General features: G+C 36.4%; 1 protein-coding gene across 1 annotated transcript in view; it reads right to left on the bottom strand.

The window, feature by feature from the left end:
* Nucleotides 1-26,368, bottom strand: part of LOC139739228 (uncharacterized) — a 52,343-nt gene that overhangs the window by 12,441 nt on the left and 13,534 nt on the right. The window contains exons 4-16 of the mRNA XM_071649845.1: nt 23,816-23,968; nt 22,076-22,138; nt 21,093-21,206; nt 20,616-20,696; nt 19,725-19,856; nt 17,610-17,690; nt 16,046-16,116; nt 14,338-14,446; nt 13,151-13,364; nt 11,916-12,010; nt 9,602-9,667; nt 5,462-5,552; nt 3,817-4,048 (exon numbers count right to left, since the gene is read on the bottom strand). Coding sequence (XP_071505946.1) covers nt 3,817-4,048; nt 5,462-5,552; nt 9,602-9,667; nt 11,916-12,010; nt 13,151-13,364; nt 14,338-14,446; nt 16,046-16,116; nt 17,610-17,690; nt 19,725-19,856; nt 20,616-20,696; nt 21,093-21,206; nt 22,076-22,138; nt 23,816-23,968 — 1,502 coding nt within the window. The remainder of the gene's footprint in view (nt 1-3,816; nt 4,049-5,461; nt 5,553-9,601; nt 9,668-11,915; nt 12,011-13,150; nt 13,365-14,337; nt 14,447-16,045; nt 16,117-17,609; nt 17,691-19,724; nt 19,857-20,615; nt 20,697-21,092; nt 21,207-22,075; nt 22,139-23,815; nt 23,969-26,368) is intronic.

Below are 26,368 nucleotides of genomic sequence, written 5' to 3'. Positions count from 1 at the left end.
AGAACAGTGGAAGGCAGAGAAATATATTAAAGGAGAAGAATAAACATATGGTATATATGTGTCATGCCATCAACACACGTTTATTGCATGCAAGGCAGACATACATAACGTAGATGGATCGAAACACACAAGGGTATTTTCCCCAGCGGAGAATAATGCATAAGCTTGACAAAGAGAGTGCACAATTTAAAGCCAGCATTTCATAACATTGAAAGGAAGGGGCTGGAAATGGGGTTAAACAGGTTAGCAAAAAAGGCAATGTAACATCACAAAATAAAATAAACAATAATATGTATTAAAGATATTGGGAGGAGAAAAATGTAAGCTAGTGCAAATGGAAATAGGAAGTAGTGTCCATTACAATTGATTGCTTAGTTCGGACAGTGACATATGTGGTGTGAAAAAGGAAAGATTTGCATGGAAGATTCAGTTTGGAAATGACATATCACGATCACGTCAGTGGCAATATAAAAAGTAATATCAAAACAATTTCAAGAAAAATCTTATATCAGACATTTTATCAATCATTTTTGGCATATATTCCAAATTATATGCATATTTAAAATGGATTTAATTGACAAATGAATAAAATACATTTCACTTCTTTTTGGAGAAAATGTGTCCAGTTGGTATCAGTAAGATACGGGAACAGTGGTTTGTACCATAAGTAGCAACAGGAGAGAAAAAAAAAATGATGGTTGTAAAATAGAGGCATCACAAAATCATAAGAAGAAAAGAAAGAAAGTAAATTCAGAGTTAAAGTAGTCCAGCAAATCATTGACACATGCACACAAAAAAATAGAAGAAAGAAAGAACACACAGATCAAAAAGTTAGTCAACTTCAATCAAGAATGGGAGAGTGTCCTTTAATTATGGTCAATTTATTTGTTGCCATTCGAGTGCAAATTTTGAAAAGGAATTGAGAACAAAGTTACTTGGATGTCATTAGTGGAATGATGGATATGGACATATAATGGAAAAACTACTATGGTTAGTTTGTCAATAAGAATGTTTCCGTGAATCATATAGACCTCCCCATTGAATGGACAATTACAAATTCAAGAACAGAAAACAATTCAGTGAATTATCACGTGTTGTATTTGTACATTCATATTAGCAGATAAAAATCAACATTTAAACAACAACCAAAAAAAAAAAAATCAGCATTTCATCGAGGCAAGAGGGAAAAGAGAAAAAGAGAGCAATTGCATTAGCTCTGGAAAACTTGAAAGGGGTGCAGATATTACAAAGTCTGCAATATGATGAACATAGAAATTGATGAGTTTGACGAGAAAATGAAGAGTTTGTTCGCAAAAACCGATAAGTCCATATTTGCCAATTGGAGATATTTGCGATAAAAGGTCAAGAAACATAAAGAGAATAATAAGAAAATTTTTGCTTCTTTTGACCATAACTCCAAAAATGTACCTTTATATGTAGTGACCAATATATCATTTAAAAGGTATTATTTTGTACTTTATGACAGAGACCGTACTTCAAAATCTTCAAAAATGGACTCATCGGTTTTTGCGAACAAACTCTTCAAATGTTAAAAGATGAGGTTGCCTTTATAAATGTGCAGACTGAGTGAATGCAGCAATATTAGAAGAACACATTAATGAAATCTTGATGAAAATTGGACAGAGTTTCATTGTCATTATCACTGGATGAAAAGATTGTTACAGTTTGTGATGTCATAAGTATAGAACTATACTAAGAAAACATGAGGAGAATTCCACGATATTGTTTTTTTTTCTTCAAAGTTCACATTCCCTCGACTTGATACTAAAATGAAATGTATTCAAAGGGAAATATCATTCCGTATGCCTTTTGAAAGAAGCAAGTTAAGTGTTCTTTCGTTATGCGAGAAAATTTAGAATATGTTAAGTTTTCTTCATATGGTTCTACACATGTGACATCAAAAACTGCTGTCTTCTCATCCAGCGATGGCAGCACTGAAACTTGAAAAATTCCTAACTTATGCCTGGATTGTTTTTTCTCAAACTTTCACTGACGTGTTCTATTAACATTGCTACATTCACTCAATCCACACATAGGCCTATACTATTCAAAGGTAAACTTATCCTTTAAAGTCAAACTAAAAGGAAAGGTGCTTGGACAGCATGGTAAAAACCTGTTTAGAAAACCCACCCAAGAGATTACAGTTCTTATGGTCGCTGTAGACAGGTGGCAGTGTTAAAAACCCAATGGGGGGTATTTCATGAAGCATTTTGTCCGACAAAGTTGTCGGACAAATTTGGTCTAAGCCAATCAGATGCAAGGATTTCAGTAGCTTGTAACAGTTTGGCAGAAAAATATCCGACCAAAATGCTTCATGAAATGCCCCACAGGATACCATGGAGTAGGAAGGCTGCCCAGTCAGGATATATTCAAGGATCCCCATAACAAAATGTGTACAGCTTCATCAGTGATCTTTATGTAAGTATTGACCGATTCTGTGACGCGCTATGTGTATTTTTGGCATGGGCGCAGCCATAGTGGGTTTCTCAGCCGACCCCCCCTTCCCACTCCCCACCCCTCTCCCTAGCGCACAGAATGAAAACTGCTTTAGCCAATGGGCGTCTCATACTGAGTATGCGAATGCTTGCTTAGTGCGCGAACCTTTGTTACAAGTGCGTGATAAACATGTTGCCTGGGGTGGGGGAGAGCAGGGGGGTCGGCTGAGACACCCACTATGGCTGCGCCCAGTGCCATGAAATGTCTGCTGCCCTCAACGAACCCGAATCGGTCAATGCAACAACCCAAGTATCTCAACTGGAGTCAACAGGTACTAATGACTGTGCATTTCAATGTACTCATTTGCTGACACATGGCGGATGAGCGCTATTCATGCTTTCTTTCTTTTTTATGAAGCCATCTAAACAGCAGTGATAGTTTTATCCCTTTGAGCCACTGACACCATCCCAGAGTCACCACATGGCATTCATTACCATTGGCCACTAATTGTTTTATAATATACAACATGTAACCCTGCATCATAAAAACCAGCAAAAAACGTCTCCAGATATGGATTATTAGTTAAGGGCAGATTCTGAGAGAACAGACTTTAAGCTTTAAAATGATGTATAACTCAATTCAAATGGACTTTCCTAACCTATCTAAATATTGGAAAGAAAGTTCACACTCTGGAAAAGTGTGAACTAAGAAAAGAGACTCTGAAGTACAGGGTCTATTCAGGCGCTTAATCTTTAACCATGCTGGCTGTGCGATGAATGGGAAAAAAAAAACAGTATGTAAACCACCTGTCAGCACCAATGAAGGAATTATCTGATTAAGCTGAAATTGTCCATTCTCTATTAACACATTCTGTCCATAATTAATGTCAACTTTCAAGGCAGTAGCACTATCCTTTCAAAACTTATTAGAGTTGAAAGTGAAGGGTGGGCAAAGGGTAATCAAGAAATGAAAAGGAACCTCTAAGACATACCTGAGAGCACTACAAGAAAGGATGGTACAACATCTGCTGAAAACACACATTCATATTCATTTTATGACCCCAAACTTAAAAATAATGTAAAAGAAGAATAGCTCTTTGAGAAAATATGAAAAACTCAAGATTGACTTTGTTGACCCATGACACCTCTTTGGAGTGTTCACATAACATCACGGGGCGTGACCTCTAGTTGGTTTTTGTGATGCACGGTCATTATATGATGTGAGTTTCAGAAAAGCTGGCCTCGAGTGAGTTAACCCATTGAGGACTAGCTGATAATGTCATAACACACATTTCCCATTGATACTTGACCGAGCATACTCGGGACTAGTCTTCTATGGGTTTAAGGAGCCATGACTAACCTGTGAGGGGCAGACTTGGGCGTGCCTGACCTCCGGGAGGGCGAGTCGGGAGCCATGAGAAAGTTTCCGTCGCCGCTCCCGGACGACTGCTGGAATGCCGACCGCGAGGGCGTCCTCTTTGGACTGCTCGCCGAGACGTTTGACGAGATGGAGCCGCGTCGTGATACGTCGGCGGTGGAACCCGACAAGCTCGCAGCGCACTTGATCGTGCGGTAGATGGGATCAACTGGTTCTTCAAGTGAAATTGTACAGATAGAGAGGAAGACAAAATCCCAAAGATTAATTTTGTCTATCAGCATTGACACTGTTCCACACAGACATTTACTACATAGCATGATAGTATTGATGGATAAGATGGATAGATACTAGTCTGCCCCCTACTTTGGCTTGAAGAAGCAGGGTGAATATGTGGTACCAGGGGCGGATCCAGGAATTCTGTAAAGAGGGGCGCAACTAATATTTCTGGTTCCACTTCCAGGTTTCAATTCATTTTTGTTCTTTTTATTTCTTTTGTTTTTAACGAAAAATAAAGGGGGGCGTGCACCGGTTGTGCCCCCCCTCTGGATCCACCACTGTGGTACAAATGGTGTTTAATGATCACAATGTAACAATCATTTACATTAACTGCCTTGCATGTAATGACAGCCAAAAATGGAAATACAAACTTAAAAACCACTCCAAGTGTGGGGGGGGGGGGTAAAGAAGTGGTTATACTGGACATAGAAATGTATGCATTGTGACAAATCAACAAATCAATACATCAATTTTATAACATCTTCAAGTTTTTGTAAAAGTAAGGGCATTCATGATAAGAGTTATTGCAAAACACCTGCAACTTCCCTGAAGGCTAGCCCAACAAAGAAACATTCAGCTCATGTAAACTGGAAACAAATTAAATCATGTAATACAGGGATAAATTATATGTATTACCTTCAGCACACTATGCAACAACTGACTGATGAATTGCTCCACATCAATGTAAATAAGCATAAAAATAATCAGTGTTTAGGAGTATGGCCACGATAAAAACCATGGGTATATACTCAGGCAGGATTCCAACCTGCAACCTCCTGATCTCCGGACATGCGTCTCATTCACTAGACCGCTGAACTTCCGCCAGACAGCAAGGGTTGGTTCTAATCCTTACACCAAGCAGCGGGTACTGGGTATTTATTCAAATGAATGAATCACAATGTGGAGGGGGTAGCTAACAGCTTCAATTCCTGCCTGAGTATGTATGTCTATGATTTTTATCGTGACTTGGTACTTCTAAGCACTGATTAACCCTGTTCTTATTTACGTTGATGTAAGGATATTTTTCAATCAGTTGTCATAAAAACAAGTCAACGTAACAATTTCATTAATTTGAACCAGCTATACTGCCCTACTTTGGCAAAAGGAAGCAAGTGACGAAAATGACATTTCTCGTACAAGAGCAAAATGTGTCTGTCATTTACACTGACGTCAATGGACTATCATGATGTCTTACCTAACATATCTCTTAGTAGGATGAGTGTTTCTGCATGAAATTTGGCATGGAAGAAGAGCTTATTATGTGAATTATGAAAACATCAATACTCAAATTCGGATGGTATGTCACTTACTTCCTTTTGCCAAAGTAGGGTAGTATAGTTGTACACTGTACCTTCTTTGATGCTTGCTTTGACTTCATTCAAACTCCTCGTGTCAAGATCCGATGAACTCTTCTGTCTCCTCAGCATTTTCCGCTTCTCTGGCTGATCATGCAAGAGGTAAATTAATTGGAAAAAAAAATCCCATCATAATCCATATTTGACAATTCAGAACTTATTTGCTTTACAGCTATACCATCACACTTTCCACGACTGATACTCAAGGAATGCTCAAGAACAATTGAAAAGATAGACTTCTAACTTGAATTTTAAAGAACACATTCTTGGATGTATGCAACAATTGTCACCAATCGAATCAACAAATTGCTAACAATGAAGAATCAAATAGGTTATTACACATACAATGTGTTTGTGTATTGTATACGCGAGATACATCACGAGTATGTCATATCACAAATCAAGCCTTGAAGACAATCACATGAGTGATCAAAATTAAAAAAAGAGTGATAAGATAAGACGCCTGTATCATCTCTCTCTGGAGAAAAGATAGTGATATGAAAACTTGCTGACAAAATACGGGTCATTTGTTTTATAGAAATCAATGTCTTTGTGACATTTAAATTTCTGCAAATATCACATCACTTGCAAAATCTTATAGAAAAAAGAAATATGTCTCAAAAAACCACATATACAGTCTGATGTAGGAAAACACAAAATGTTGCATCAAACACACACACACACATGCACACACATTGACAAAAAGGTGAAAGGTCATTTTAGGTGATATTTGTGCCACTGCAAACAATAGCAAATCAAACAAACAGATTGTAGCGTGACAGCACATGCACGCTTGTTACATGCATATCTTTGCGTGAGAGTCAGAGCAAAATTTTACAGAAAGTAAACGGCAAACTGCAAGTTTAGTCATAAAATTCCAGACATTCCATGATAGAATCGCTAGACAGGTGATATAGGTGTTAGAAGGGCATACAAAATAAAATTCAAATCATGACAGTGAAAAAAAACATCTGCAACATTAAAGTTCACCTCAAAGCAGTCAGGATTGATTAAGTGATAAAGAAAGTGAACAAACTTTAAAACTTGTTCCTGTTGTTGTAGTTTGTTTTTAGTTGACTAGCTCACTTAACAATATTCTAAAACAAAATGAAATAGTAATCAGACAGCTGCAGAAAGAATAGTAAATGTAAAAACAAAAAATCATACTAATCTCTACTCAAGTAAAAAATTACTGAGTGACACATTTTTCAAGACTTTGTGTCATCTCCTACTAAGTTGAACTAAAAATTGTGTTTGTGCGTAGAATGATTCAAGCTCTAATGTTTCCATAAACAAAATGTAGTATCCTGCAAACGTTTATCCTCTACAAAAACAAAAACACAAAGAAAAAAAGTATTTAGGAGACAAACCTAAACACCTTGCCATCTGACACAAAACGATGAAATTCAAATTGAATTATATACTTCTTCTTTTTTTGACAGAAATTGACATTAAACCTATATCCATAAATCTGAACAAAATAATGACATGTGTGCATCATACGTGTGCCATAACATATATTTTCTTGATTTGTATATCTAAAAAATATAAAAATAATGAAAGGACTTGTAGGAAGGCAAGCACACAAGGGCACTTAAGGTTCAAAAAAGCTTTGCAATTTCAAGCAGACGTGGCATTTGACACATAAAGCATTTGAAGACTTATGTGTTGCTTGAAGGTTTGCATGGTGAAGTAAATGAGGAAGAAAGATTTGTGGTGACACCATGTGTATGTAGTCCTTAACCGGATAGTTGTTTGGCAGAAGAAGAGCCTAGAAAGAGGAGAATTAGAGAGGAGATCCTTACAACCCCCATATGTTGCTTTCCTCTTCAATTCTCCTCTTTCTAGGCTCTTCCTCTGCCAAACAACGATCCAGTTAAGGACTACATACACATGGTGTCACCACAAATCTTTCTCCCTCATTTGAAGACTTCTAGTGAAATTCCTTCACTCCTAAGTGTATGCTGATTTAAAAATACTATCTGTTCAGTTTAACAAAATTTTTGCTGTTGTTGATGTTACTGTTGTTGCATTGTTTATACAAATTAATGTATTCTTAGGGATTTTAACCAGACAGATTTTCATTTTCCACTACAATGAAGGTATTTCACGGAGGAATAATCATGCCAGGGTTTGATTGTCAAAGGAGGTAAGCAAACACAAAAACAAATGGCTAGGTCTGAAGCGTGGTGGTCTTCACAAAATACATCAGTGTGTCCACTGAGAAGAGAAATCCAGTGATTTTTTAAAGCAGGTAAATTACATCATAAAATAGGTCATAATAAGCATTAAAGAGCACAGGATTCAAACAGAATACTTGCATTGCAAAGGTTTGCATCCTAAATGTATGGTTGGCAGACAATTCTTAAATACCTGGTATTTCTTTCGTCAGTTCAGATTTGTCATTGACTGCCCAAACAACAGCTGTTTCATGGTCTCCCAAATATTTACCCTGGATCCATACAAGAACACTTTTTTCCCCTCCCTCTCTTGCTTCACCCCCTTCCTTAAGCCAATGGATTCCTCCACCAATATTTGTGACCGTGCATCACAAAACGAACAAAAAGTCGCACACACTGATTTTGCGTGAGGACTGAAAATATGTGAAATCGGTCAACCTAGCCGATATCGACTTTTCCATATTTTCTGAAAGAGCAAGTCTTCTTTTACATTATGCTAAAATTTGGGGTCATAAAACGGGCGGGAAAAGGTGTTTTTTAGCAGTTTATCTCGAACATTTTGGTAGGAAAGTGTGATTAGGTGTGTTTTAGAGTCCCTTTTTCGTTTCTGAAAAAGATTGTACACACTCTTCATTTTCAACTCTAATAACTTTTGAAAAGATAGCGCTACTGCTTTGAAAGTTGGCATTAATTATGGACAGAATGTGTTAAAGAGGCATGCTTGATTTCAGTTTAATCTGATAATCCCTTCATTGTTATTACTCGGTGGTTTACTTCCTGTTTTTTGTCTCATTCATCGCACAGCCAGCACGGTTTGATAAAGATTAAGCACTTGAATAGACACTGTACTTCACAGCCTCTTTTCTCAGTTCACACTTTTCCTGAGTTTGTGCTTTCTTTCCAATATTTAGATAGGTTAGGAGAGTCCATTTGATTTGAATTATACATCATTTTAAAACTTAAAGTCTGCTCTTTCAGAATATGGTCTTAACTAAAAATTCATGTCTGGCGACTTTTTGTTTGTTTTGTGGTGCATGGTCACATTTCATGTTGTCCTTACTAGCACTCAGAATATGACATAGTGGTGTCATCACTAGTTTACTTGGTAGCATAGGATTATAGCTTTAACGACCAAGAAGAAAATCAAGGGTCTAGGCATTTGATAAAGTGGGCGCCCTAAAGATATGATTTGCCAGTCAAAACAGATGTTCAGCATCACTCAAAGTGATGGAAATTCCCTTCCCAGGAATTTTCTACCAGCAGATGAATACAAAACATATGCTTTGATTTGTTTCACTATATTTACTGTATCCACAAAATAGATTTGGATGATTGCAGTGACATGCATGCTCAAGAAAGCAAAGAATTAATCGAACAAGCTGCTGAAATTCAGACAATGAAAAGAGAAATCTTGAAGCTTTATGCTTTAATGTCAAGCATTTCTGGAAATGTGATGTCCTTTTTGAGAGTATAACATTCGTTTTTTCTTAGCCTCGCCTATTTTTGCAGTCTTAAAATATCAAATATTATAGCAATTGACACAATATATCTTTCCATTCCACAGATGACCTATTTTAGATGACATATTGCAATTACCTTACTGGAATAAATGAAATGTTTCAGTAAAAACAATCTCTTTGAAAATAAGACAAACCATCATACAAAGTAAATGAAATTTAGGCATGATGTATCAAGTGCACTATAGACCTATCAAGTCATGAAGAACATATTCATATATCTGTTTCTATAAATACTTGAATATATTCAATCATCATGAAATCTAGACATTTTAGTGATGTTTTACTTGCACTTTGCATGCAGCAATAGAAAAAGCGGGCAATATAAAGCAATGTGTTCACAGATGGATGCAATGTACAAGTACTCCAGGCATTTATAGGTAGAGGGTTTTTTGTATTTTGAGGTAAAAAAGGTAACAAAACTGGTGCAATTCTGTACCAAGTTGCGAATCTCTCGAACACTCATTTGACGTAAAAACAGCTTCTTGCCTCCCCGACCTTCTTGCTGTAAATGGATAAATGTATACAAAATAACAAATTAATTGAGAACCACGGTAAATTCACTTTTCAATCGTTCAGCATGCATTCAGTGTCAAGATATTACAAGTAAAGAACAATTACAAAGTTTAGTCACTGTTGTGTGTATCATTGTTGTCAACATCACATTATGTGTTGAATTCTTGAAATGTATGACACTGTCAGTTTCACTGACATAAATGTACAAAAAACATCAAATATTACAGAAAAAAGAGAAACACATGGTTATTTTCAATCGGCACATCTCTTTAGAATTCTACTGATGAAAGAAAAACACACACAAAAAAAACTCATTAAGAAGTGTGTCAGTGGCTGCAAAATCGATTGGTACCCAGGCGCCATGATCTCGGAAGCTAAAACGTCGAGAAACCCTCCGAGGATTTTCAAACTAGGGATAAATGACAATAATAACAACAACAGAAATATACTTTTATATTTCTTTGTATTCTCTTCTATACTCTATTCAAGCATTGCCCAAAAAGAGCACTGGCAGATTCTGTTGCCTGGTATTTAAGCAAATTACATCACACATTAAAAAAAAAATGAACTGAAAAAACACAGTATAGACATATACTGCTGGAATGACAAATCCTTATATCTCAAAAATGTCAAATGTTCAGGAGAGCAACAAAACACGGCAGCCAAAGCACTGTAACAAATTGGATCATCTTTCCTTTGACATGCCATTGTGGCTTCATTTTTAGGAATAAGACAGCTAGGATTTGGATAGATCCTCACTTTACTGATTTCTGGCAATTAATCAAAGCAAACAATTTTTAACTAAATCTGACATGCAAAGTCTTCTCACCCCGGTGACAATAAAATGCACGAACAAATGATCATGTGAGCCATCTCAACTCTTACGTTTTTATCTCAGTAACATCAGTGAATTACGAATATTATTTCCAGGAAGAAGATATTTGCTGACAGAAGCACAAATAAAGAAAAAGGGGAAAAAACACTTATAACATTGAAAATACACCCTTAGAAATGAAAGTTTGTGGTGTAACTTCTAGTAATGGTCAGTATTTAGAGTATAGATAAGATAGTGGATATTATTCGAAAAACAGAACACTAGACAAGTGTTTTCTGTTCAACTGGAATAAAATGATTGATATATACTGTAATGTCACGTGAACGTACAGTGAAAACGTCACTAACTTTCTTTCTTTAAAGAAACTTCTACATATCTGCTCATTAGCCTTTAATTATGAAACACAGACATGGTCTGCAATTACACTTCACTACTGTATCATTCAATCAGTTCTTTCAAACTAATATTGTCAATAAGCCAGCCCATGCAGGCAAAAATAATTTTCCTAAATCTAACTGGAAAGTCACAATGACACGAGGGGGATATTAAGTATTGTCTATTCTTTGGAACTTAATTTCTAGATATCTGTACCAGTTGGCACAAAGAAAGCAGAGTCAGGATTAAAGGAACAGGGCCCTGTTTCATAAAGCTGTTTGTAAAGTTATGCAAGACTTTACGAACAGTTGGAATATGAAGTGCCAATATGTGTACCCATTTTTTCCTTATGTTCTAATAAAGTATAATTGTATGTCAACACTTCATCTTCATTGGGCAAAAATACACTTCCAACTAAAAATGTGGTTAATGTTTAAAAATAATGATTATCATCTGCAAATTTCAACTTTAGCTACTGAAATTAGCAATGATTAGGAAACCCACTTGGTTTGCCATATTCCAGTTTTTCGTAACTTTACGAACAGCTTTATGAAACGGGGACCAGGTGGGTGTTTCATAAAGCTGTTCTTAAAGTTGCAAACAACTTAAGAACGACTGGTGATCAGTTCTGTTTGCTGTACTTATCAGAAGTTTAATAATTTAGCACAAGAAATGACCACAAGTTGTTCTTAAGTCATTCGTAACTTTACAAATAGCTTTAAGAAACAGGGACCAGGGATCGCAGGCATGGGAGTGGGCACAGCTTCGAAGGGAGATGTGAAGAGTTTGTTCGCAAAAACCGATAAGTCCATATTTGCAAAAATGGAGATATTTGCCATTAAAGGTCAAGAAAAATAAAGAGAATAATAAGAAAATGTTTGCTTCAAAAATGTACCTTTATATGTAATGACCAATATATCATTTAAAAGGCATTATTTTGTACTTTATGACAGAGACCGAACTTCAAAATCTTCAAAAATGGACTTATCGGTTTTTGCGAACAAACTCTTCATGTGTTTATACTCACAGAGGCAGGGCCAGAGCAGGCTGAAACGGTGTCCATACATTTGTGATGAATACTACTCTTGCACACCTTACACCGCAGTCCTTGCCTCATGATTCCTTTGATGCAAAAGAAATATATGCACAAAATTTTACTAACATATACATATATCAGGGCTCGACACTAACGGTGGCCCGGTGGCCCAGGGCCACCAAAAATGAAAGTCGGGCCACCAAATTTCAGAAAAGGGCAAATTTGGTGGCCCACGTCGGGCCACCAAAATTTTTTGAAAAGTGTGTCAATAAATTCGTAACTTTTTGCGCCGGAAATGCATAAATACATGCAGTGAGTGTGCGACTTATTTTTTAAAAATGTCAATGTTTGTCAATGTTTTTTTTTTTTTCGGGCCACAAAATTTTTCTCTCGGGCCACCAAAAATTTGAAATTGATGATTTTGGTGGCCCCATCGGGCCACCGAAAAATGAAGTTAGTGTCGAGCCATGCATATATATAAAATATATAAGACTCTGCAGTCCTTGCCTCATTATTCCTTTGACGCAAAAGAAATATATGCACAAAATTTTACCAACATATAGACCGATTCGGGTTTGTTGAGGGCAGCAGACAATTTGTGGCACTGGGCGCATCCATTAGCTCATTTTGCGGTGTCCCAGCCGACCCCCCCTCCTCTCCCCCACCCCACGGGCAACATGTTTATCATGCACTTGTAACAAAGGTTCGCGCACTCAGTACGAGACGCCCATTGGCTAAAACAACCATGCATCAGTTTTTCATTCCGTGCGCGTGCTAATGTAGGGAGGGGGGTGGGGGAGAGGGGAGGGGGGGTCGGATGAGACACCATAGTAATGGGGCTGCCCATGCCAAAAATACACATAGCGCATCACAGAATCGGTCAGTATATAAAATATATATGACTCTGCATAACAAGACCAACAAGTCATCAGACATTAATTTTTATTTAGGGACATATTCTTAAAGAGCAGACTCTGAGCTTAACAATGGTGTACAACTCAATTCAATGGACTAAATACTGGAACAAATGCAGACACTCTCACATAAAGAGTGTTTATTCATGCATATATTTCATATATTCTTACTTTGTTTAGATATGAGTCAATATTATATCTAGGGAATATATTTGAATTTTCATATTCATTTTTTTATTCATTCTTTTTTCCATTTCTAATTTTATGCATTCTCCATAAATTCACTTTGAAGAAACTCAGTTTGGAATTCACCTTTCAACAAACCCTTACACTGGTCACAAAACGTGGGCTTAATGAAGTTGTACTCCTGGAAGACGTGTGAGTTAGAACTGATCCCTCCGTCACTGGACACCCCCATCTCTCTAATGGAATCTCCCGACTCTGACCCGCCTCTCTCCGGACTCGCCATGACGGCATGGCCATTACTCAACCTGGTCTTGAACCACTCTGGAGCAAAAAGAAGGAGCTGTATGGGGAGAGAAGAGAATAGTATGGGAAATATATTATATATTTCTCAGTTTTGTTAGTGCTATTGAAAATAATTCCAGGATATACATATTACACTTACTTTCATGATCTGGTACTACATATAGACCAATGTACGTATAATTCTTTATTGACAAATCACTATTCTTCATTCATATATTTATCAAATATGAAGCACAAAACCAGTATTATTATACATAAAACTAACAATCTGCAGTGACAAACACCATCACAATCTTTCCAGTTTGTTATAGACTAGGAAGGTATATAAAATGTCTTCACAAACATTCAAAAGTTAACAATACAAATTGGTGTACTCAGGTGCTTTCATTGAAGATCGTGGTGGAGCACAATGGAAAATACCAATACATAATATAAAAATGATATCAAAAGAAAACATACAATTCACTTATACAGGAACTTGTAGGAATATATTCAAAGATAATTTTTCATATAAGAATCCTGAGTAGGGTGTACAACCTCATGAATCTAATCTCATGAGGATTAATTCCAATATGATAACATCATAATGTAGAAGATAAAAATGTCGATTAGAGGTGGAAGATTTGTTTGAAAGTTCAATTTCTGATAACAAGCATTATGATTACTAATTCATTTAAATCATTGAATTGAATGAGATATATGTAAGATGTATTATGAATATAACGGTTATCATTTTCGTTTTCTGCAATAATTATTGCAAAACATTTTTGTTTCACGTTATTTGTAATTTGTCACGCATATGTTGTTTTTTGAACAAATTGTTATCTGTTCGTATCTCTTGTATGTAACACTGGTAGAAGGCACATTTCCACATTCGCATTGTGGACAGTAAAACATTCAATTCAATTCAGTCATACCTCTTGGTTATAAATTAAAAGAATGGATATGACTTGCTTTGACTTCAAAACAATCATCCTCAACAAAACACAGTAAGAGGCCTGAAGACTTACCTGGGATCTTTTACACGCCAGCCGGATCTCATTCTGGCGATTCTCATTGCGTAGCTTGTGGATCTCAACGAGAGTCTCATGTGCGTTTGCAGCTGGATTCGACTTGGTGCTGCACAAGATGACAGAGAAAAGAGAGAAAGAGAAATAAACAGTATTATGATCAATAAAATATGATAAAAAATGAACAGTTTGTTCGCAAAAACCGATAAGTCCATATTTGCCAAATGGAGATATTTGCGATTAAAGGTCAAGAAAAATAAAGAGAATAATAAGAAATGTTTTGCTTCTTTAGACCACAACTTCAAAAATTTACCTTTATATATAGTGACCAATATATCATTTAAAAGGTATTATTTTGTACTTTATGACAGAGACCATAATCCAAAATCTTCAAAAATGGACTTATCCGTTTTTGCGAACAAACTCTTCAAATCATAATGATAATAATAAGATCTTCTTTATTCGGGTCCTTTATTCTCATTTTATTTTTGACTTTTTACATTCCACCTTGTGTTGTCCTTTTTAGTCAACTGACATTCAAAATACTTTAAAGATTTACGTTATTTGTTCTACATGTGTGTGTTCCGTTCCTTTCATAATTACGAAAAAAATAAAAATGTTACAAGGCATAATGTTTAAAGGCCATAGTCAAAGTCAAGCATTTTCCTAATTTATAATGGTCTCCCCCACCTGTGTACTTAAAGATCTGTAATAAAATTTTATGTATTAATTCACATGATTATATACTTGTAATGTGAACTCTTGTTTGTATTTTCATGACTTGCAAATGATAAGTTTGATATTGTTATACTTATTTCCTTTCATATACAAGTGGAGAAATAAAACTTACTGAAACTGAAACTTTAAATTTATTAATGTTACCCTCTTCAGTGCTGACAATGTTGTACCCAAGGGCCACAGGGCCTTACATGTATATTATCCTAGCTTTGCCGGACACTCATGTTTACACCTGTGTTGACAAGGATATGGTGGGTAAAAACATATTGTCCCTGGATATACCAGAATAAATGGAACAACAATGATCATACATTCTTGTAGGAATGAATACCAATGAGCCCGGTCTTACGAAGGCATTTGTTTCTCGTTGGGTCTGTGGAAAGTTTCAATTTTATCTAGGAGCTGTCATCACAAGTTACACAATGGTTTTGCTTCATTGCCCTGTTTTGCACAATAACTTGTTAGAGCATTGTTTAATTACTGATCGAATCAAATATCTAATCATTATAATTATGACAATAAAACTTCAGTTGACACTACATGGCTGAGAAATGCTCTCTTACAGTCTTCTCTGGGAAACAAAAAACATTAAATTCTGTTCATCAGAGAAAACCATGTTATTGCTAATTTTGCTTTGAAGTGATACTATTGTAATTTACATCTAATATGAAAGTATTGTTTTGTGTAGGTCCAACTCAAATATGTAATATAACATCCTGGGAGTGGGCCATTGCTATTTTGTTTCCCTTTGTTTCAAAAAATGTTAACACCAATTTTTCAATCACTTGATGTGGTAGCTGGGTAGAATTTCAATGACTGAAGATGTTGTCCTGCCAGCCCTAATTAACCCATTGACGACGGACTGATTTTGCTACAACACGCATTTCCCATAGACACCTGCCCGAGTATACTCGGGACTCATCATCAATGGATTAATGATGAATATGGTGCATCCAGTAAATTGGCTTACCTCTCATATTGTCTTTTTAACCTGTTGGTCTGGTCCTTGAGAGAATTGATGTCAGATTCCAGAGACTGGACCTAAGTTGAAAGTCAGGAAAAAGAAATACATATGTGTCTTAATGAATTACTCAAGTTCACTGATTCTTGTATCAAGTTGTTTGTATTGCAACTCCTTGACATACAGTATACATACATATTGCACTTCATCGATGTAAGTATTTTTTGTGGGATTAGAGCCAATACTGGCTGACAGAAGCTTGGGCAAGTGGTGGATATGAGGCTTGTCTAGTAATCCGGAAATTGTTGCTTTAAGTCAACCTGAGCATGTATGCCCATGATTTTTATATCATGTCTTTTACTAAAAGACTGAATAATCAGTGCCTATTTACATCAATGAGGGGCAATTTGTCAATCACTTGAAATAATAACGAATTGCTTGTGAATACATTGGCAAAGATATAAAATCTTCAAGTGTAAGTTTCTTGGGCATTTTTTTTCTATCAATTCTTATCTATGCATGCACATTATCCATTTTGAAAGTCCATGAAAAGTTACTGTAAATGTCTCAATGACTAATTCCTTACATCAGACAAACTGAATTAGATTGTTTCATATAGTGAGCAGGTATAAAGTGAAGAGTTTTATTGCAAAATGAGCCAAGTGCCTTTTTTAAACATTTCAAAGGTAGGTCCATCATAAGATAGAGCAAAAATGAAACCTTTCCAGTAAGACTTCACTTGTGACATAACAAGGAGTGTTCTAGAAGTTATGATTGCAAATATCCAGTGTTTTCTTAATATTTTCTTTGTTTTCTAGCTTTGATCTCAACTTAACAAGAATGGCAATAGCTTGTTTTGTGATAAGATTCTTCAAATTTAGTACAAATGGCAAAGGCAATGTAACTACAAATACTGTATACGCCACATATTTTGCGAGTCTAAATTTTTGTGAATCGGGAATTCCTGGTGATTTTGCGAGTGGTTAAATTTGCGATAGACGAGTCCTGCACTGAATGGAGAAATGAACATGCGTACATCACACTCACATTGGAATCAGAGTCAATATTTTTGCATGTCTTTAATTTCGCGAATACAGTGGACTCCTGTTATACTGAAGTCCTCGGGACTGGCAGTTTTCTTTCGTTATATCGAAATTTCCTTATAACCGAATAAATAAACAATAAAAATACGTAGAGTTGATAATGTCGCGTCCTGAATTTTTACTTTGTTTTAACCAGAATTTTGTTATAACAGGAGTGCAACGAAGCACCTGACTGGCAAAATATAAAAACCTCACACATTATTTGGCGTATGATGATGATGATGATCCACAGCATTTGTAGAGCGCCATATATCTGTTATAGAAACATTCAAAGGCGCAGACTCCTCCAAGACAGTTAGCAATTGAATGCTTGGTGAAAAATGTGAGTCTTGAGTGAGGCTTTGAAGTGATCCAGTTTGTCAATTTCACGGAGGAAAGATGGGAGGGAGTTCCATAGGCGAGGAGCAATAAACAGTACTGCAGAACTTTACCGAAAGCTTTTGTAACTTGGTCCTTCTTTGTTATCTCACCTCTTGACTTAGAGTCTCGTATCTATCATGGAGCACGCCCTCTGTTGCTGGGTTGAGGACCAATCTGTTTTGTGAAAAGTCCTGGAAATGAAAGAGGCAATTTAAATCAGTTTAAAATGTGCCGAACATGAGATTATTTTCGAAGATTGTTTCACAATCAAAATATGTCAAAACCTACGCAGAAACTTGCACATTACAAGCAAGATGAGCTAAGTGTACAATGCACAAAAGTCATACATGTACACGTATGCCATAACAACAGGCAAAGATTCAGAAACAATATCCATATGAACAATTTTTACTAAGTTTAATAGAGTAATGTGCATGGTTTGTGACATCAACATGCACTTTCTAAAAACTGTGTGACCAAATTTGCACACTTTTTTTACAGTACTTTTAAGCAAGTGTTATGTTACAAGCTGTGGACCCATTAGGTAGCAAAAATCCTTTTAAGTGTTTTTAAGTACAGATGGATATCAATGTCCTTTGTGGCTGTTATTGAAATGGATGCAGGTTACCATGGGAAATCAAAGCACAATCATTTCTCCTTCAAAACACTCAGGAGTTCTGAGCCACTTCAAAGCATCGATTTCACAAAATGCAATAAGAGACGCTTTTATTTGCCTCTGTGGAATCAAATTTAAAACCATCCAGGTAAATAATATCCTCAGCAAATTTCCTTGCAAAGTTAGTTACATGTATGTTATTCTAAACATTGGCTCCAGACAGTTGGGAGTTAACTGTGTATGTGGAAAGGGAAATTTGAAGTTTAATGCTCCAATGGAAAATAGCCACTTTTAGCCAAAGAAATTCGATCATATACAATATTTAAGACAGAACATCATTCTTCCACGTAACATAACTACACAAGACTGTTGTTTGGTCAAAACATAACACTTTAGCTGTCCTTGGTGTATTAATTCTGCACTCTAAGTGACACTACACAAGAGTGTTGTTTTGTCAAACATAACATTTTAGCTGTCCTTGGTGTATTGATTTCTGCACTAAAAGTGCAGACACCCGAAAGCAACATGTCAATGAACAAAAGGGATGTGAATATAATTACTACAATTCTTTGAGAGTTAAATCTTTATTACAGGTTTCCTATAATGCTACAGGGTGGCACAAGGAACTGAAATGGGTATGAGTCTCGCAGAGAAAAAAATGTCTGCACAGTGCAATTCTAGGCCACAGTAAAATTGGTCTTTGATAGAGACAGTGAAATTAAACAAAAAATAGTCATAGAGATTTCTTGAAATTCAAATCTAAAATAAGAATGAAGTACTGCAGGTATTTCACATTTTCACACAAGTTCACAAAATTGTGATATTTCTCCAGACTATGATTATACAAAATAGCACAGTATGAAATGATTGTGTCTCTCAAAGCCTTGTTTAATCATAATCATCGCATTAAGCCTCCTTTGATATGAACTCAGTCAAAATATTACATATCATGTTGCCTCTTTCACATTCACATCATCTAATACCAAAGTCTTGTAATAACCTGCGAATAACAACTTGTGCAAGTTAGAGCTTTGAGTTGCTTATTATAATCTACTGTAAAGCAAGACATATTTGCATGAAATACTTTTACCCATTGGAGCCAATGGCCTTTCTTCGTGGCACAAACTTTCCATGAATCGCCACTGAACAATTCCGGCTGGAAAGGTGTAAGTCTGCACCATTAAAGGTGTTAACTGGTCTAGAAGGTGGAAAGTTACACCCACAAAGGTGCTAACTGATCTGAAAGGTACAAAGTTACACCCACAAAGGTGATAACTGGTCTAAAAGGTGCAAAGTTACACCCACAAAGGTGCTAACTGGTCTGAAAGGTGCAAAGTTATACCCACAAAGGTGCTAAATGGTCCAAAAGGTGCAGAGTTACACCAAAAAAAGGTGCTAACTGGTCCAAAAAGGTGCAAAGGTGCAAAGTTACACCCATTGTCCCACAAAGGTGCTAACTGGTCTAAAAGGTGCGAAGTTACACCCAAAAAGGAGCTAACTGGTCTGGGAAGGTGCAAAGTTACACCCATAAACTTAGGTGCTCCTAGTACGACAAAGGGCTCAAAGTTAAACCTATTTTTCTTAATAGAGTGTACCACAGATCACTTACTCCTGCAATGGCGCCCTCTGGCTTGCTGAATGTGTATTGCTTGGCTTCGGTGGATGACCCTGAGCTGGCTTTTGGTTTCTCGGATGGCGCCCTCTTTGACACCACTTCCAACCTTTTGATGTGGTCTGACAGCTGCAAGGTAGAGGGTGCAGATATCTTATGACTCTGGGGACTTTGTTCAAGTGTGCAACATTGAATATATCAATATGATAAATCAGCACAATATGGCATCCCATACAGGGCAGATATCATACTGAGGTACATTGCATTCTTCTTTCACACACACACACACACACACACACACACATACACAATAAACTTTTCTCACAAAAAAAAAGAAAACCTGTCATAAATGGCAGACATTATTTTGGATGTGTGGTATCTATTCAACCTGCCACCAAAATTTTTTGAAAAGTATGTCAATAAATCGTAACTTTTTGCGCCGGAAATTAGCAGTTAAATTTGTTCAAAGGATGGATGAAAAGGACAGAATGAATGCCTGAGAGTGAGTGTTGCAAGTTTGTTGAAGTTTATTTATGAGTAGATATGTCCGACTTCTAATTCTTACTATCATAAATCTTAAACATTTGACTCATTAAAAAAAAGACTTTTAAGGTTTTTATTGTTTTTTGGGGGGACACCAAATTTTTCTCTCGGGCCACCAAAAATTTGAAATTTAGGATTTTGGTGGCCCCATCGGGCCACCAAATAAAAAAGTTAGTGTCGAGCCTTTGGGTATATGACACAAACATTGACAAACCAAACAAATACACACAAAATTGGACAAAACAAATGAATTTGATTTCTCCTCATGGTCTGATTACTGCTTCTCTACCTGTAGGAAGGGGTGAAAGGTCAAAGGTCAAAGGTCGGAGGTAAGAGGTAACCCACCTTGGCTATAAGAACCTTTGCGTGCCAGACCACCCCCGATATACCCGACTCGGAGATCTCGTGTCGAACAAGTTCTGTCTCCTGGAGTGGGCGGACAAGAAAAAGTAAATTAAACCTCATATTAGTGACTCATCAACTGAGAAAAAAAACATATTCTTTAGGCGTGGTATTGCCATAACATTTTTATCATAATTTTGAAACATGTATATTCATTGCCATTATATCATATGTTAGAATAAAAACTTTTCCTTCAATTGAGTCATATTTTCATTTTTTTTTTTCATTTCGGCAGTAAAATTTTCACAATTCATAACTTTTGGGCGGATTATCCACATTTCCTCAAACTTTCACTGAAGTATTCTACTGATATTTCTTTATTCACTCAATTCACATATGTATTTGGGGAAATTCCCATTAAACATGAAGGATAAAAAAAGACAGCAACTTGGATAATGACCGATACATAGATGAACTTACTGAGATGAGTTTTGGAAGCACTGCGGTAGAAATGGAGGAGTTGAGCTGGTTCGCTGCAGCCAGCTGTAACACGTAGTCATTCAATTTGTTGTAGCAGAGGGCTGTGTTGTGATTCTGGGAAGCAGCGAAAAAGAAATCACAAATTGATTTCAGTTTCAGCATAAACTAGTAATTGGGACATAAAGCATGTTCCTATCTATTAACTTTCCAGACGATTTATTTGTTGTGGCACTGAATGTCATTATGATTCCTGGGATCAGCAAAGAAAAAAATGTGAGTTCAAACCAAAAAGTTCAAAAAAAACTGTCACAGTCAGTTTACATTTATCCCACAAAACAGTTCATTTAACATTAAACAACATTTTACATAGACATTTGATAATTGAGCTGTGATTGATGTTGTAGTTCTAAGTAACAAAAGAAAGTGCAAGATTCAGTCTTTATCTGTGCCATTTCAAAATAGACATATATCATCAATAGAAAGCAGTCGAGTCATATGCAACTCAATAGGATTTGAGCTTGTGGCAGACACCCATTATATAGGTTAGTGGGAAATAGCAGAGAGAAGATTAGTGGATTTTTGTCTTGTAGAAATGGTGAAGAAATGTTAGTCTACTCATTGCAGACTTTTAAAAAAAGTGCTTCTTTCATAAACTCTACGGTAATTACCGTAACTGTTGTCAATATTTAGGCAATTCACAGCTTATCTATACTGGTTGGCCAAGCGCAGCACATATTCAGGCTACAACAACCTCCAAGTCACTTAATTTGCATGGAAAATAATTTACAACAAAATTACTTCTTGTTGTTGTCTTTTTTCTTATAGTCTTTGAAATCTTTCACTGTTTGGTTTAGAAGTGACAACTGAATTCCCCCATCACAATGGACTCTTCCACAGTTTGGTTCAAGGATGACTCATACATTGGTCCATACCATACTGGACTCTTTCATTTTTGGGTCTTGGGGGTGTCACATGAATTTTACCTTGATATTGTCCATTCCGTCTCTTGTCATCCTGGCGAAGCTGTCTACAAACTCTCGTTCACTCTGAATCAAAACACAGATAAGAAGTTCACAAATATTAGGGGAAAATAAACAAAAGGAGAATATTAAAGCAATTATATACACATACATGCAAAGAGTTAAAGGTCCTGTTTATCTTTGTGAACTGTGATTTCAAAAATTTTTAAGATAAGACATTTAAAGGGGCTGTACAGTACTGGTTGAGATGGGGATTCATGGTTTTAACATTCCTAAGTGAGATGATAAAAAGCCTCTTATGAAATATGAAAGACCATGTAATTTTAAGAAGGATTCAACATTTATTTGATGAAAATTGGTTTTCAAGTGGCTGAGATATCCAAAAAAGTGATAATAATAAAAGGCGACATGCCCCAACTTTATTAGTATCTCTTTGTTTCACTTTGTTTTGGGATATCTCAGCCATTTCAAAACCGATTTTCATCGAATAAACTTTTGATACCCCTTAGAACTGCATGCTCTTTGACATCTCATAGAGTGGTTTCTGAATATCTCACAAAACGTTAAAAGCTAAATCTTCACCTCGACCAGAACTGTACACACCCTTTAAAACATGTTCAAGATATGACATTTAATACATATGTGTAGGTTTGTTGCACCACAAAACATCCTATCATATAAAATTTTTGGGTTAAGGGCTAAAATATAAGGAGATACATTGCATCTGTATTTTTCTCAATAAACCAAAACTGGAGACGGTCTAGTCTGGAAACATATTAATTATAACTATTGTTCACATTTTGTATATCTAACAATACTTAGCATCGGTTTTACCAACTCAAATTTTTACACTGGTTGAATCTATCCCTTACTCACATTTTAGACCAATTTTAAAGCATTGATGCTGGGTTTTTGTTTCATCTGCCAATGGTAAATTATGCCTTTAAACACTGAACCTGCTCAAAATACCACTTGATCAATCTTTGTCGAGGCATGTTTTCACTTATATATACACAGAGCACAGAAAACAAAAGAGAAGTATTCTTATGATTAGGTACTGTATATGAAAAGAAAAATAAAGAAAATTCAAATATTTTTGCCTTTCTTGCATTATAACAAAGCACTTTACTTTCCTCTTTCAGGAGGCAGGAGGTATAATATTACTTTGAACATACATTAGTAATAAGTCGAGGAAATTCCTACTTTAAAAAAAAAAATGGTTATGCCGAAAAATCTTAATATTTTCTTAATATCATTCTAGGCATGTGACATCACAAACTGTAGTATTCTTTTCATCCAGCTATGGTGGCACAGAAAAGTGAAAAAAATCATTACTTTTGACAGATTGTTCAATTTTCCTCAAACTTTCACTGATTCATTCTACTAATATTGCTGCCCTCACTCAATCCAAAAAATACATTAAGGTGAACTTGAAGAGTTTGTTTACAAAAACCGATAAGTCCATATTTGTCAAATGGAGATATTTGCCATTAAAGGTCAAGAAAAATAAAGAGAATAATAAGAAAATTTTTACTTCTTTTGACCATAACTTCAAAAATGTACCTTTATATGTAGTGACCAATATGTCATTTAAAAGGTATTATTTTGTACTTTATGACAGAGACTGTACTCTAAAATCTTCAAAAATGGACTTATTGGTTTTTGCAAACAAACTCTTCACTTGTCCTTGAAACCCTTTCAAAACCCAACCAGATGACCCACAATGCACCAGCTATATCTTACCTTCTCCACAATACTGCCCAGGGCTTGAGACTGACCATTGTAGTCCCTATGGTACCTCTCAAGTATTCTAACCAGTTGCTGCTTGTTTTTCGCTGACTCCACAAGCTGATCCGTCACTGAGGCCTCCACAGCTTCTCCAACATCATTGTGGTCCTGCAAAAACAGAACAAAATATTAAAGCAAAGATGAGAGTTCAAGTTCAAGTTCAAGTTTGAATTTATTCATTTTTCCACAAAAAAAGTAATATAAACATAAATCTCACTTTCTTGAGTGACAGAAACAATGCATGTAAATTTGTACCAAAAAAAACAACAAAAATGGGAAAAACTAACAGTATCAATACATTGCAATAGTTGCCAAGGTAACGAAAGTGAAAGAATTGTCAATATGCACTTTAAGGGTTTAAGAGTTTAAGGGTTTCAGACTGGCTATAATTCCAGCAGCAAGATTTCACCCTTAACCCCTGGAACACCTGTTCTGGCAATGCTTTGAAATCGTGGGGTGCTTCAGAGCACCCTTAAAAGTGTGTATATGTGTGAGCAGTGGCAGATCCAGGAGGGGGCGCACAAGGTATGCGCGCGCCTTTATTTTTGTGTTATAATACAAACGAAATAAAAAGAAAAATGGACGGGGGCATGTGTGCCACTCCCTGAAATTTCGTAAAGGTGCCCCCATAAGGATATGTATGGAGATAAGAAACACTGCAATAGATGTTACAGATCTTTCTCTTTCTTTTTCTCTCTCTTCTACATAAAACCATGATCCTTTACAGAGAAAGTTGTTTTATATTACATTATATTAAATGGGTTAGTCAAATACCGGTTACTGATTGGCTGAACACAGTCACGTGATGAAGGTACATTTGTTATGTTCGCCCATGGGCAAACATTCTTGTGAATGTTCTCCCATGGGAAAACATTTACACGTAACAAATGACAGAAGGCTTAGGACCGCGCGCGCACAGTGAATTTGGCTCTGCGCGATCGAGCACAGCGATGTGAGCGATCGAGTGCGTTGTGCTGCTGGTTGACGTCGACGTATTTGACGTATTTGACTATTAAACCCATATAATATAACAGATGATGACTTTTGTTGTCGGGAACATGTACCAAACGTTCCACCCTCATGGTTTGAAATACTATTTCGGGAGGCTATAAGTCCCTCGACTTCGGCTCGGGACTTAAAACCTCCCTCAATAGCATTTCAAACCCTTCGGGTGGAACATTCGGTATGTTCCCTCCCCCGCCAGTCATCATCTATATAATATTCCACATACTAAGAATTTCGCAATAGGATTGGTCAAGAGCTGATCACGTGATGGAGCGCAGTTTTGCCCATCATATCACCTGAGAAGAAAAGTTTGTTACACTCTATGTTGATAGTCCCTTTTGTTTCGCTGATCTCCACACAGTCCACACAGTCCTAACGCAAGATGAGTACGCGCGAAATAAAAGTGCGTTGCACTGTGGACTATCATGTGACCTAGGTCACTTGATAGTACACAATTCAACACACTTTCACTTCGGTGCCGCGCAGTGCGCGCAGCAAATTCATTGTTTTGTCATCTACGCGTACACGTATAGCCTAAGCCCTAAGGATACCTAAAGACAGCTAAAACAGTTTCAGATGTGGAATAAAATGGGAATTTCTAGGACCCTAGATGTGGAATATAAAGCAAATAATCAACTTTTAGTTTCAGGCAATGAGACAAACTATCACCTCCTCGGCGATCTGAATGTGTACGCTATCTTTCCTCAGCTGCGCTTCGGAAAGATAGCTACATCCAGATCGCCTCAGAAGTGATAGTTTGTCCCATCACCTTCACCAACGTTGATTATTTGCTGACTATTTAATGCTCATTGTTTATTATAGGATATGTTGATTAATGCTAACATAAATAGTGATATATTACATGTTCTTATATTTCTCTTGTACTCGCAAGTATTTTTCTGTGCCATGCTTGCCATATGCTGCGGAAAGGGTGAACAAACCTAGTCAGAGGTAGGCGCATGCTCATTTTATCAAACCATCAAAAAGAGATAAGAGCAACTAATAGATGCCAAGGGATGATAAAAAACATCTTTTCCAGCGACTTGCTGGAGAACATCTGCTATAAAGATTATGTTGCCATCATCAGCTAAAACAGTTGCTCATTAGCTACTGCAAATGGCACTGAGCTTGGAATAACATTTTTGAAGAGGTTCTCAGTCAAATGCGATAAAAAAAAGAAAACAAAGATGGATCATTTGGGGTCCAAATTGATTTGGCATGCCATGTTTTATAGCCATAACATTTACTGATGAAATTCTTCACATAGACTTGAGCTTCAAGTGATATCTAGGTCTGCTGAAGTCTTCATCTATAAACATGAGAGACTGTTGATCTAATGAAGAGTTTTATTGCAAATGAACTAAGCACCATTTTTACAAATTTCAAAATAAGTCCAGCATCAGATTAAGCAAAACAAGGAAAAGTAGAAATTACGCGGTGCGTAAAATATGTCCCTGCCGGAAGTAGCATTTAGTAGCAAAATGTACAATATCGGTAAAAAAT

This window comes from Diadema antillarum, unplaced genomic scaffold (genome assembly GCF_040938485.1).
Source record: "Diadema antillarum isolate AM-2024a unplaced genomic scaffold, OU_Dant_1.0 seq00000791_RagTag, whole genome shotgun sequence".
Lineage (NCBI taxonomy): Eukaryota > Metazoa > Echinodermata > Echinoidea > Diadematoida > Diadematidae > Diadema > Diadema antillarum.
This window is presented reverse-complemented; position numbering and strand designations above follow the sequence as displayed.